Source organism: Labrus mixtus, chromosome 20 (genome assembly GCF_963584025.1).
Source record: "Labrus mixtus chromosome 20, fLabMix1.1, whole genome shotgun sequence".
In the NCBI taxonomy this organism is placed as follows: domain Eukaryota; kingdom Metazoa; phylum Chordata; class Actinopteri; order Labriformes; family Labridae; genus Labrus; species Labrus mixtus.
Window position 1 is genome coordinate 19433169 of NC_083631.1, and position 14096 is coordinate 19447264.

Genomic DNA, 14096 nt, shown 5'->3' on the forward strand with positions numbered 1-14096 from the left:
TCTAATGTATCAGTCAAACAGCTTTTCTGTCTGTCATCTTACCTCAAAGTTCTCAAAGCCACAGAAACGCTTTAACATCGTCACACAGAATATTTCTTTGCCTGGTCAGGGCACAACAAGAGTTGTAGTTGAAGTGTTTCTAATTTAAGAAACATTATACTTTTTGATACATCCTGATACTAATGACCCCTTTGTTAAAGGGTCAGAGGCTCCTTCATGCTCCTTGAGAGTTTCTCCTTCAAAACAGGGAACAATTTGGAAATTTGGGAGCCTATCCCAGCTGTCGTTGGGCGAGAGTCGGGGTACACCCTGAACCCACGCATGCACGGGGAGAACATACAAACTCCACACAGAGAGGCTGCTGTCCAATGGGTATTCAAACCAGGAACCTCATCCCTGTGAGGCAACAGCGCTAACCACTGCACCACCTGCAGCTGTAATTTAAATCAATTTACGGATTTAAATGTAAAAACTTCAAAAAGCGACTAAAAGGAATTTTCACATAATATACAAGCAGTTTATTAAATTAATTTGTACAGTACTGTCACATCCACATTACAGTTGTTTTTCATGGAAAATCAGTAACCGACGTTTAGATTTCAAAAAAGTAAAGTGCACCTCAAGTATCTTTCACCGTTTTCACACAAGTGCTGATTAATTTCTGATAGAAATAGACATTTTAGTACAGCACCTCTCTGACACGATGAGGTAGATGATGTGTTCCTTCAAAATAACCTTTTCACTCATTTGTCGAAGAAAGACACTTCCTATTTAACAATTAGTCAGTAAAAAAATATAGATTTCACATGTTATCTTCTTATGATCCCTGGAGCGCCTAACTATATATGAAAACATTTGTTCAGTGCAGCTTTAAGAGTTCTTCATTTTACCCCTGATGCTCAAGACTCAGAGAAGCCAGCACCGATAATCTCCTCCCTAGAAACAAAAGAAAGTCAAGCCAGTGAGAACAGTGACCAGGATGAATCACGTTTTCTCGCAGGCTATAGAGAAATAAAGTAGTACTAGAAGTAGTAGAAGTGCTTTCCTGAAGTGCTTTCCATCTTCTGGATATAAGAAGTGAACTTAAGCCTTGAAGCAGAATTACGCCTTTGCAGAAGTCCAGCAGGGAGTGACTCCAAGCCCATTTGTAAACAAAATATATGTGAGAAAAAAAATTCTTCATAAATGTATGGCTATAGTAAACATTTTCCTGATGAGCTCCTGGTTTCATTATCAGAGTTTCAGGTCTTCTTCAACATATCATGATGTTCATTTAAATAATGGTGCTGTTTGGATTAAAAACAACTTGGAACAGGTTATTTTTAGGGCATTGCTAAATTGTGATTAAGTAATCACCATGACAACCAGAAAAATGCTTTTTTTCTTTTTTGCGTTCTACTGCACGAAGACCCCCTGAAGAGTCTGCTGTTCATGTCATTTTGTTCTAATTTCCCATGAACCCAGAATATATTTTAGTCACATATATCTTCTGTGATTTACATCTTTAAGCCATCCAAGCTAACCTGATAGCTTAGTATTTGCTAACCACTCAGTCCTCTCAGACTCAAACCGTTTTTCCAATTGTCACTCTCCAAAAACCACCAAAATGGTGTTCTAAGACCCCCAGCTTCAAAACATGCTAACTTTTGATATTCATATTTAAAACTATAGTAATTCAAAGATGACTTTAAATCTCCCTCAACACAGAAAAACAGATTTTTCTAGATAATAAAATAATAATATAGTTTTAACTTCCTCAGTTTGCCAATTACCTTTGGCAAACATTAAACCAAACATTAGCTTTGTACCAATCACATAAGTACATACAAAAAAACCATCATGCAGTTTCATGCTAACAAATGTCTCTCAAATTCAAGTGTGCTTACATTCATCTGTGCGAGTCACATCATGTAAATCCCTTTTACGAGTGGGAGGTATCTATGCCAAGAGTTGGAGACACACTGATAAGCCGAGGAGATGCAAAAGGACGAAGAGGGACGAGTGAGCGGGGCAATCCACACCGTTGGAAGCTGGAGATAAGAACGTTCCTATCGTCGCTGTCAAGAATGCCTGAAAGGTGCTCAGTTTGGTAAAGACCGTTAGATCTGCTTTCGCTACTCGACCTTGGGTGCTTGAGTTATTTTCAAATGATAACACGGACGCCTGGAACCAGGACCCATCCAGCTTACACATGAGAGGACCGCCAGAATCCCCCTAAACATGAAGGACAAAAAATATTTGAGTATTTGAGTATTTGCCACAAAGCAAATTAAGTTAAATGTGTGAGGCATTCAAGCCCAGGAAAAACACTGCCACAAAATGTATCGTATCCTTTTATATGGTAGCATAATGTATGGTATGGTATGTCAGGTTAAGTATCATAATGTGTTGTATAACCTTACCTACCGGACTGTACCATACCAGACCGTACCATATAGTATTGTATCATGCTGCACCGTAATGTACTGTATCACATCATGTCGTACCGTATCATATCATATTTATTTGAATAAAAAACAGACTTATATCATCTTATGTTGTAAAGTTTCAGATCAGCTACAAAAGGCCAAGTTTGACAATCTACTACTTTAGTTTCTCACCTGCTCCAGTGTGAGTGATGCTGTACAAATCGTGTCACTTGATGAAGCGTTTCCACAATTCACGATTGAGGTCTGTAATTCCTGCAGAACTTGTTCCTCTGACAATGGGGGAAAATAAAAGGATTATTAGTAGTGAGTCACTTCCAGTAAACTACCTCAAATGGGCATACAAACTCTGTAAGAATGTCCATGTGTAAATGTTTTATCTAAAGAGGTGAACTGATAGAAGAATAAGTGTTACTATGCTTCATGGACTCACCCCCACCACGACCAGAGCTCCAGCCGGCAGCCCAGCAGGTTGAGCCCTCTGAGAAGGTCTGTCCGTTGTCCAGACAGATGGGCTGGATGTAGACTGACAGGGTGGGTTTGGTTGACAGATGCAGCACTGCTACATTTGACCCATTGAGGTTGCTCAGGGTGATATTTGTCACATTCAGTGTCACCTCAAAAGGGTTGGATCCATTCTGGTTCAAACGACCCAAAACGACCGTCCATTCAGATGGCGTGGGGGAACTGTTGGAGGTAAAGAGAACACTTTGATTCACCTTTTTAGACTCTTCTCAAAGACAGTGCCTTTGTCTTTTCAATCCAATGCTAATAGAACTGGATATTCTTAGAAGTTGTTATTCTTAATGCCAAATTGAGGGGGTGGGGTGGGGTGGGGCAAGTCTAAGGAGGAAGGTCCTGACATAAAAAAGGATGCAGCGGTCATATTGCCCCAAAATAGCTAAAGATGGAGCACCGTTTCAATAATAATGAAAGTCCGTTTTCATTGGCTCAAACTTAAAACAGAATACTGACATCACTTCAGGTGTCTCACCTTGAGAAGCAGTTGGCGTTGCTCAACACAGAATCCAAGGCAACCAAAGTCCCACCACACACATGGCTTCCATTCTTCTGCAGGCTCGCCATCCACGGCCACACACCAGCCTGCGTGACTGAGCTTCCTCCCATTATACGAGAATTCAACGAAGCTTGACCACAGACCACAGCTGGAGAGAAAGCAAAAAAAAAGATCCATCAGTAAAGATTATCCTTTTAGAATGGTGCAGCCATGAAATACATGGAGTCCTTGGTTTGAATTTCTCCCTCAGTGTAAACGTTCAGCGACATGATCTCAAACAAGTTGGTGGAGTATCAACATAACAACAGTTCATACTGACTATGTCAAATTAAGGCTAAAAAAATCAGCAGGTACTAATTCTGGACATGTCAGGCACTCACGTTGGGCTACGGGAGGGACGGCGGTTGGTGCTGGTGGCAGGCCAGTACAGGTGACACTCAGGTCACTGTCAGTCCCAGTGGATGTGAAGACGATGTAGCCCGGCTGGTTGCTGGTGATGTGACTGTTGATCCACGACTGGTACTCGGACACTCGGGTATATACTCCTGGAAAATTAGGCAGAGCACATCCAGCGCCAAAACTTACAACCCCCTCTAAGATCCAGACGGCGTTCTGCTTGCTCACCAGCGGACCTCCTGAATCCCCCTTTGAGAAAAAAAAAAGGAGCGTTCAAGAGAGCTTCATCTTGGTAGTCACAGGTTGTCAGAATCTGTCCCAAATAACGACGTTCAAAATGCTCACCTGACAGGAGTCCCTTCCTCCAGCCTCTAACCCGGCGCAGATCATGTTGTCTGTGATTCTACCCACTCCATAGTTACAGCTACATCTTCTGTTGCCCACTATTGGCACCTCCACCTCCATAAGGTTTTGTGGGGAAGGAAGGGGCACTGTAGAAAAACAATGTATGTTCAAAGATGTTGCCTCAAAACTGTTTTACACAAATTGGAACTTTTGAATATTTCCCCGTAAACAAACATTTTTGATTTTAAACCTAGCTTGTACAAGTTTTGACCAATGGTAGTGCTCCGTTTTCAACTGGTTCCAAATGAACTGAGCACATAACTCCAACTTCTTCTGACCTCTGCTGGTTACCAGTTAGTTTTAGAACTGATTGTTAGATGTATTGCTAGTTTTTAAAGCCTTACATGAGTGTTTTTCTGGCAGAATTATCATAGGGCCTTCTCTTATATTTATTGTGATTATCTAATATCTAAGTATAACTTTCTTTCTCTATGTTTTGTTATCTCTTGTAGTATGTAGTGTACATGTGAGGCACCTTGTAATTCTGTGTTTGAAAGATGCATTATAAATAAAGTTATCATTATTACTATAACTTTTCTGGAAAAAAAAAAAAGAAAAAGTTATCAGGTTGATTTCAGACGCACCTCCACTTCCAATGTTGCCCCAGCCGGTAACCCAGGCGTCGATGCCGCTGAAGAAGGTGCTGCCCGGGGCCGCCAGGCACACGGGCATGATGAAGTTGGTGAAAGTCACAGTTGAGGACAGTTTCAGGAGTGCGATGTCGTTGTCACTAGTAGAAGCGTTGTAGTCAGGGTGGACAATGATCTCCATTACCGTCCTGGACACTTCGTTGGAGTTGGTTCCCTCTTGACTCTGTCGTCCCAGATACACCAGCAGACTGCTGGCGGCAGTGCTAAAGGGACCACAAGAGAAGAAAGCAGTGCTCAGGCATGATCAACAGTCTGGACAAGAAAACTGTCAAGTCGTGTTTGTTTCCCAAAAGGCAGATGGCTGTTCACCATGAGTTTGGTTCTGCTAAAGGTTTCTGCTTTTTTAAAGGCAGTTTTTTGCTTGCCCCTGTTGCCAAATGTTGCTAAACGCTCACTCATAGTGTTTGGTCCATGTAGAATATTGGAATGAATATGAATATGCTGCGTTTTGCACACACTGCAGGCGTCCATTTTCAGTCGCCCACGGTGGAAATGTTGACATACAAAGCCATATTAAAACGAGTAAACACAAACAGTGGGCACAGGCTGGAAGGAGAACTGTTAAGAACAACTTCAGTGAGTTTAACACCACAGTGACAACCAACTTAAACAAACTGCTCAGGAGGACGCATTTGTGCACCTTGAGTGACCAGTGCAGGTCACCGATTGGTGGATTGATACTTCGGGGTTTGTGGTCAAATTAAAGTGTGCCGAATTGAGGTTTGAAAATATGGTCACTCTAACATAGAGCTAAAGGTAGCTCTTAAATGAAGCCTAAGCTCTCGGCTCTGTGATACCATTTTTGTCAGATGACACCTTTAAATCAAATATTGGGTGCTTGAAACAAATCTTTGCTGATTGAAAAGTTATTCTTCCAATGAAAAAGAGTTTAAGGCTTCATGAGGGACTCCACATTTTACTATTTCTGCCTCTTACCGTTGGAAGCAGTGAGCAGCAGACATCACCCACTGGTTGTTAATGAGGGACCCTCCACAGAAGTGAAACCCAGATCGGTGCAGACTGACCTGCCATGGCCAGCTGCCTTGAGGAGCCACCTGTCCTCCAACAATCCTGTTGTTGAGTGGAGGTTTCCCACACACTAAAAATGGACAGAAAACAAGCGCACAAGGTAAGTAATCCTCTCCCCTCCCTGAAGCATTGCAACACTGGGTTTAGGATTAAGATCAGGAGTGTGCCGGGATATTTCAAGGTGTGGCTGATCAAACATAATTAAGGTAAAAATGATTTTTTATTTCACAACCAGTCGAAACATTCTGTTGCTTTTAATGACACTCTGTTTTTACGGCAACCATAATGAAACTCTTTAAAAAAGCAAAAACAACATTTATACTGCCACAAATGAGTGAAAGAAAAATAACCAGGACTCACCATCAAGCTGTCCGAGACACTCTGAAAAAAAGAAGACCAAACATCTTCATTCAACAATTCAGAAATCTCCTGAACTCATATACGACTAAAACAGGCAGTTTTTTCTTACCACTGTAACTTTTGCTGCTTTGCTAAAGTGCTCATGATGGATAGGCCGGATCTTTGTAACATAACAATGAGTAAGGTCTTTTTACCTGCTCTTTTGTAATGTTAACAGACAAAGAGTAAGGTATTTTACTTGCTTCTTGTAAAGTGTCTCGAGATAACACTTGTTATGAGTTGACACTATACAAATAAAAATTGATTGATTGATAAACATACATGGAAGGGGTTTTAAAGAAGGGGCACACTTTGAACCCCCCTCCTCCCACAGCTGACACACAGGGGGAAATCTTTTTTTCCAGCTCTCTCGAAGACTTCTCCGACTCTTCGATTCACTCAGAAATCATTACGATCATGAAATCGTCACGGTGATGATGCATTTCATTCAGTCGTTATCGAAACGTTTTATGGAGAGATCGACTTCTGGTGAGAGTTTTGACCTCTCGTTGAAACGGTGTGATGACTTCAACATTTTTGTGGCATTGAGTAAGTGTGCAGGCCTTTCTCCTTGGTCCAGTTTCAACATAGACCCACATATGTCATTATTAACTGTCTTTAAAAAATGGACTAGGAGTATAGAAGCATTAAGTAAATGGGGATTTGAAATGTCACATTTGTTTAAGTGGCATTGCATTCTTCTTTAAACTTGGTGTGTAAACCCAAACAGAGGGAAGTGTCAGTACAGCCTCTCCCTAAGTGTGACCCTCTGTCCTCAACTTGAGTTTGGTTGCGTAAAGTTGAACAATTAACACATACAGGTGAAGTCATTCAGCATGCAGGCGACTGAACAAAAAGGGTCTTAGAACATTGACACATGTCATTAAACCCTGACGTTTCAAAATCTTACGCAAAATAAAAAAATAATAACAACAATGACAGAACTTCCTGCATTGACAAACAACATAAATGGTGTTATTTGTGCGTGAGTGAGCGGTGGTGTCATTGTCTGCATGTTTTTTTATTTTTTTTTTAGCATTTTTCACACTCCTGTTGTTGTTTTAATGGATCTCACTGTTGTGTGGCAGCGTGCCTTAGTGTGGGCATTCCTCATCTGACAGGTTTTACAGTCAAGTCTGGCAGGATTTTTGCACTGTTTCAGTTTCAGTTCATTGTTGAGGCTGTCTACAGGATTTAGTTTTTGCCTCTTCTATTTTGGTAAATGTTATTTTTTCCTTTTAAAATCCAGTTGTTTACATTTTTTAAACAGATTAATCAAATGAATCTTGAACCCCTCCTCTAACATGTCGACCCTTAGAGCCTCTGGTCACTCTGCTGTTCCTACATTATATGAAAAAGGAAAGCCAATATATACCCTCTGTGTGTATCTTGCCCTACGTTTTCTTTGGGGTTAAATAATTTTTACAAGACTTAAAGATTGATTTCTGGTCAGATTAACGTCGTCCTGTAGGAGTTGTTATGTGGACTTGAGGGTTTTTCTGTGATGTGGATGACGGTCCTGCTGCTGCTCGATGACTAAAATGTTCAAGGTCCATCTTTTCCTCAGCTAACACTTTACAATTGGCTTCACGATGAGGTGTGGCTCCACCTTAATTTGCCAATCCACCAAGCACCTGAGGAGTGGTGCTGAAATATGTGCCGACGCATTTTTAAAAGTGGCTCTAAGCTCGTAAAGAAAGCCCGGTTAATACCACGAGTATTCATTTCATTTAATGATATGTAACAATCCTAAGAGACTCACTTAAAGCTCAGATTAGGTAACATAATTGTAGCCATCATTGAAATGTAAAAACCTCTCAGGAGGCTTGACATTTTAAAATCAATGGTCCACAGGTTGTAGCACCAGGTTGGTCACATTATACATCGTATTCTTTAGAATCAATTAAAGACTTTCAAACCTCCTTGAATGGAGCTAAAGGAGTTAAAAAAGTAAGAAAGCTGCAGTAATGTTTTATCATTGACCTTAAAGGTGCACTATGGAGTTTTGGGAGAGAAATGTGGAAATTTACAGATTCTGTGGTATATGTCCATAACTCTATATAAAGACTGTCCTTTATATAGGAAAATTTGGTCCCTGTAACTGTTTGAAGATAAAATTCTACGTGAGACGTTAAGATGGTGGGGGACCCACATCAGTGAAACCGTAACTCTCCTGGTAGCTTTTTAGCTCCAAACAGTGTCCAGAGATCCATTTTCTCTTTGAGTAAAGTTTGTGTATTCAGCAATATAGCATAGAATTGTTTCAATTCTCCAACTTTGAAAATGTCACTACCAAATCTCCATAGTGCACCTTTAAACCACCAAGACTGTCCAACATGGAAACTCAGACAAGAAACTCTCCCCTCACTCTGAGCTCAACGTAAGGGTTTAAAAATGTCTATGAATCCATCTACACGTTCTTAATGGTGATTTAAATATTTCATCTCACTCCACAAATATTCATTAACACACTAAATAATCACATTTTAAGCGTTTTTTCCAGAATTACATTGCAAGTCACATTAATATCTTCAAATATTAAATACAGAGAACAATCAGAGAAGAAACATTATGTTCAGGTTACTGCTACTATCATTAAATATACATTTTCATGAAAGTGTTAAATAATGAAAACTGCTCCTTTAAGGTTGCTCAGTGATTGAATTAAATCCGGAATGAAACCCAAATAAACACGAGCGCTTTTATGAAGCCGCATCAGTTGTTTGTCTCAAGGTCATATTTGAAGATGCTGTGATTTATGGTGTTAAGGCTGAATATAATTAATGCACAGAGTGAGTGACGGGACGACATCCACTCAGAGGCTGCTCCACTCCTTACCTTGATTGAAGAAAGTCAGCAGGGTTGCCGCGCAGATCACTTTGTGGAGAGCCATAACTGGAAGTCCATAATATCGGAGTCTGCTCCGGCATAAATAAGCTTCTTCTCCCCTCCCTCTCTCTGCCTCCAACACAAACACACCTCTCTCTGCTCCACTGACAGGTGCTGTCACCTGTCCAATGACACACCCAACAATTCTCCACTAATCAAACAACACAAGCCTCCCTCTCTTAGATATGCACTTATATACAGTTTTTGTGAAAAAGACTTCACTATTATTCCAGTGGCTCCAAACCTTTCTTGGCAAGTCAGTGTGTTTTCAATCATGTAGTAGTTTTTTCTACTGTGTTTCAAGTCAAACAATCTATCAGTCAATCTTTATTTGTATAGCATCAATCCACAACAAATGTAATCTCAAGACCTTACTCATTGCTTTATTACAAAGACCCAACGTTAATCCATCATGAGCACAGCACTGAGCAACATTTGGTAAGAAAAAACTGTCTTTAGAATGTGCGACTTTTTGATCCAGTTGATGTCACCGTTGAGCACCAGCATGAAACCAAAACAAACTGCTTTTTGACGAAACCTCCGCTATTCTGAAGCCTCCGCTCTCCTCCGGCGGCCCAACTCCAACCCTCCTCCCCTCAAGTTCGCACAAAGGAGTTATGATTTAGAACGCACCATAATTAAGCACCATCAAGTGGCGGACAAAATTGTCCTTTGCTCGAGCTGCAATCACCTGTGTCGTGCGTTGTCGTGTTAGCAGGCTAATGGTAGCACACTTTGGTTAATAGCTTCATTTTGCACATAAATAGACACGGAAGGGTTCAGTCAAGGCCTTGTTTTTTTGTTTATTCTTTTGAACATAGGTTGACTTTCCTGTTTGTTAAGAAAAGGGAGGAGCACTTGGTTTCATTAATGAAGTATCTGTGTCACCTGGTCACATTCCTGCATCTCTACACTTAAGTCTGTTCATTGTCTGTTCAACTTCCTTGTAACGTCTTCAAATCTATTTGACCTTTGAGTGATCTTTAGCATATATTTGCTCATCTTTGAGACTCATACGCTCTGATTAAGGAGACACAAAACGGGTGTCCCCTCCTGGAGGTCGTGGGTCATTTCAGTTAATTTCTACTAACTAATTTTTTCAGACTTTAACCATGGCGGAAGATGTTTTCTGAAGCAACCAAAGGGTAATATATAGAATTAACATCTCCCCCCTACTTTAATCAAAACTGAAAGTAATTAGTGGAGGTGGGGGAAAAAATTGATAAAGCATAGTATCGTGATATTTTGTGTGCCGATATTATATCGTCTCATGGCTGGCCAAGTATCGATATTTTATTTATATTTATAGCAAATATGCTGTTTTCATTTTTTAATTGCTGAATTGGTTGCACAATTGCTCAAAATGACTGCCACTGTAAACAAGGTGTTGACTGCATGCTTCCAGTATCAACTGGTGAGCCTGTGGCCTTCAAAGAACTAATTAGAAAAAACACCTACATATGGACAATGGCTACAATATGAAATCTTGCGAGTCATACTGAGTAGATACGGACACACAAACAGTTAAACCCTCGCCTTCACTTAATTATTATATGCTACGGTCGATTAAATGCAACCAGGTCATCTGACTAATTATAGGACTCGTGAAACCAACTATCTGCCACAGTAATGTTACAGGTTTATGGGCATGAGTACTTATCAGAGCTTATCACTAACATTGAAGTTCTGTTGTTCAGTTAAAACAATTTAAACTTAAACTCAACTTTGATTCCATAGTTCAGTGTTTCCCAAAATGTGGGCCGCGACCACCTGGTGGTCCGTGTGGGTACTGCAGGTGGTCGGAGAGAAGACCTCAACCAAGCAGAAAAAAAAAATCCCAATGATAATGATTTACCATGACTCAACAATTTAGGTCAGTGGTTCTCAAACTATGGTACGCGTATCTAGCTTGTATCTATTGGGTTGTATTTATATCAAATGTGTTTTCCCCTCTAAATTAATCTAGCTTTTGCAACAAACAACTTATTTATGCTCGCACACAGACATAAACAACAACAGGAGTACGCCCCACGTTTTGAAAAGTTCCACTCGATATTCCGTTATAGTTCAGTACTGAAACAACAGCAAGCAGCAGATATTTTGTAAATGCAGCAGATATTCTGTTAATGTAGGCCTACATTAACAGATATTCTGTTATTTACTGGAGTTCAGCACACAATCGGCAGCAAGCAGCTGTACATTAACATTTTTAAAACGGAGCCAGGAGAAGCTTCAGTTTTGATGCATGTACGGACAGTACATGCATCAAAACTGTTGCATCGTGTTTGTGTGGGAAACACTGAAGACTAAATATTTCCAAACAGGTTGTTGGTATAAAGTTGTCATTTTTATTGTTCTGCACTTTTGGGTGTGCAAGTTCTAGCGCTAGCCCTTAGTAGGCCTACAGTCTGGCTGCCAGCAGTCAATAATAAATAATATTATTTTTATTAATGAATTTGCCTCTTGCATGAAATGTGTGTTGAAATAGGCCTACAGTGTATTTTAACATCTACCATAATGGTGGTACTTGGAGAGCCAAATACTTTCGGGTGTGGTACGCAGTCTAAAAAGTTTGAGAACCACTAATTTAGGTGATTAGTAAGTCCTGTCACAACTTTTCTCAGACATTATATCATAATATTTTACAATCGGTTTTGTTATCTTTCTTGTGTGTGTCTACCATGTTGTCATGTCTAATGATTTACCCTAATTGAGAAGGACAGCTGTATGAAACGTACTGGTCCCCTTCAGTTGTAGTGTGAAAAGTACAGATTTAAACAATGTGACATTTATTTGCGTAAAACCGACAGCCTCTAAAATTCTGACATAAACAATACGCTAATATAAAAAGCATTTAGTTGTGTAAACTATGAACAACAAAATAAACTGGTTTGGCAATCGGTCCCGCACAAGGCATTACGGGAAACAAGGCATGATGAGCTGTCACTAATGACTATCAAGAGTTTACCTCGGTCGGACATTACAGGTATTTTAAGGTAGTGGAGTTAGTCTATGCAGTACAATTTTTTAATTCCCCCCCCCCTCGCGTACCTGTCACGAGCAGGGTCTCCACAACTGCTCCCCAGGGAAACACACAGAGTCAGACGGAAAGAGGAAGACATTCATCCTTGATCTGCATGGATTGAAGTGTGACATCTCATTGTTAATAAGGATCAGGGTCGGAAATTAGCACCCATCACCCACCAAATAATCCTCATGTATAACTGTCTTTGAACCCATCTCATAGTGACGTTTCAACACTATTTTTGAGCGTTTTGATACATTGTCATTAATTATCAATGTATCAACAACATGTCGTTAATTATCTGTCCTCATCCTCCTCACGCGGCTCACCTGCTGAGGTGAAAACGATTTGACATTCTAACATGAGTTGATTTTTTGGGGCGATTTTATAAACACACAGCTGATAAAGTGAGACGACAGCGCTGAGGCTTAAAGAGCAGAGACACAAAGAGGAGCTGCAGTGTGTATTTAGAGAGCTAAGTTTTCAGTGTGTTTTGGGGGGGGTGGGGGTGGGGGTCTGCTTCTCCTCAATTCAGTCCCTTCAGCCCTGTGAGTAGAAGTTGATAAATAATACATTTGTTTGAGTTGTGTAACGGAAGTAGATACACATACCTTCCTTTACTAAACGTACTTGTTGGGTTACTTTCGGCTGAGGTGCGTTTTTTCCAGGAACACATATGACATCGAAGCATTAAAAGGTAAACTGGATCAACAAGTCTCAGACCACAGACATTTCCAAAGTTTTTCAAGTCTGTTTCAACAGTTAGGAGTACAGGTGTGTGTGTGTGTGTGTGTGTGTGTGTGTGTGTGTGTGTGTGTGTGTGTGTGTGTGCAGGTATGCAGAAGTGAACTGATTTAATCCACACAGCAGCAGGAAATCAAAACCACAAAAAGAAATCTGGATTAACCAGTGAGGCAGATAATGGCAAAATGATCAGATAGAAAAATAGTTTATTATTTTAAATAAATTAAAATTAAAAATTAAACACACACCGCACACACGGTTCTTCATAGAACAAACAAAACAAACTGCACCTTCACACATCGACCAAAACCAAAGAAGACCAGCATCAAAGAAACATATCTAATCTATTGCAGTACTTTAGTGCATTAGTTTTATCTGTGTTACCATGCCAACCTGAATACACATACATCTAATTATGAATGTTTATTTGTTTCAGTTTTTGATAAGGACAGAAATGTTGTACAGCACTGTTTTGAGGTAATTTTTTACACAAATGGCCCGTCTACATTATGATGATTGACAGGTCTGTTGTTTACCTTGGTTAGCCTCTGAGATTAGCATGTTAGCAAGCTTTACCATACTGCTGATTAAAGCTGAAGGGGATGGGGATATCTTAATGTCTGCTGGTATTTGTTCATAAACCAAATTATCGCACCAAAAACCACCGAGCCAAGCTTCATTTAATGTCATCGATTACAACATCCTGGTCCTCTGATCAAACAGAGATTGAGAAATCTCTTGGCATCAGAACGGTAATGGATCAACAACTCTTCTATGTGTTCTATGTATCATGTTGTATGCTGCCTTTCAAGCATTCACGACTGGCATCCAACTAATCAATATCATCTATCATACAGTTTTCCAGATGAGAGGTTTGCCAATTTACTGCTGATCTGTCATGTTTTTGAAAAAACAAAATGGACCTGATGATGGCGCTAGATAAAATGTCTATGCAAAATACGATAGGGGTTATCGCAACCGACTCACCTTTACAGGCACTCTCCCCATCACCATCTGTGAGCCAGTGGAATTGCTCTCTCCTTTTCCCTCCCTCAAGGCACCCCCTCCAAACTGGACAAGAGTTGAGTGGCTTATGCAGGTTTTCAAATGGGCAC

At 40.3% G+C, this 14096-nt stretch overlaps 1 protein-coding gene across 2 annotated transcripts; it reads right to left on the reverse strand.

The window, feature by feature from the left end:
- Positions 1 to 503: 503 nt before the first annotated feature.
- On the reverse strand, positions 504 to 9297 carry LOC132995713 (polyserase-2-like). 2 transcript variants are annotated; one of them, XM_061065846.1, is made up of 10 exons: positions 9162 to 9297; positions 6285 to 6305; positions 5832 to 5994; positions 4830 to 5098; positions 4186 to 4331; positions 3828 to 4089; positions 3421 to 3592; positions 2860 to 3113; positions 2601 to 2698; positions 504 to 2214 (listed from the first exon to the last, which is right to left on the reverse strand). In XM_061065846.1, exons 1-10 carry the CDS (start codon positions 9214 to 9216, stop codon positions 1939 to 1941), a joined length of 1716 nt encoding a protein of 571 aa, XP_060921829.1. In that variant the 5' UTR covers positions 9217 to 9297; the 3' UTR covers positions 504 to 1938. The 2 variants fall into 2 exon arrangements, with proteins under 2 accessions (XP_060921829.1, XP_060921828.1); XM_061065845.1 differs by having other exon boundaries at positions 3825 to 4089.
- Positions 9298 to 14096: the final 4799 nt, after the last annotated feature.

Coding starts and splice junctions, on each gene's coding strand:
- LOC132995713 (XM_061065845.1), bottom strand. CDS start 9,216: ATGGCTCTCCACAAAGTGATCTGCGCGGCAACCCTGCTGACTTTCTTC. Junction 5,995..6,284: donor GTGTCTCGGACAGCTTGATG/GTGAGTCCTGGT, acceptor GTCCATTTTTAG/TGTGTGGGAAACCTCCACTC. Junction 3,593..3,824: donor CGTCCCTCCCGTAGCCCAAC/GTGAGTGCCTGA, acceptor CTTTCTCTCCAG/CTGTGGTCTGTGGTCAAGCT.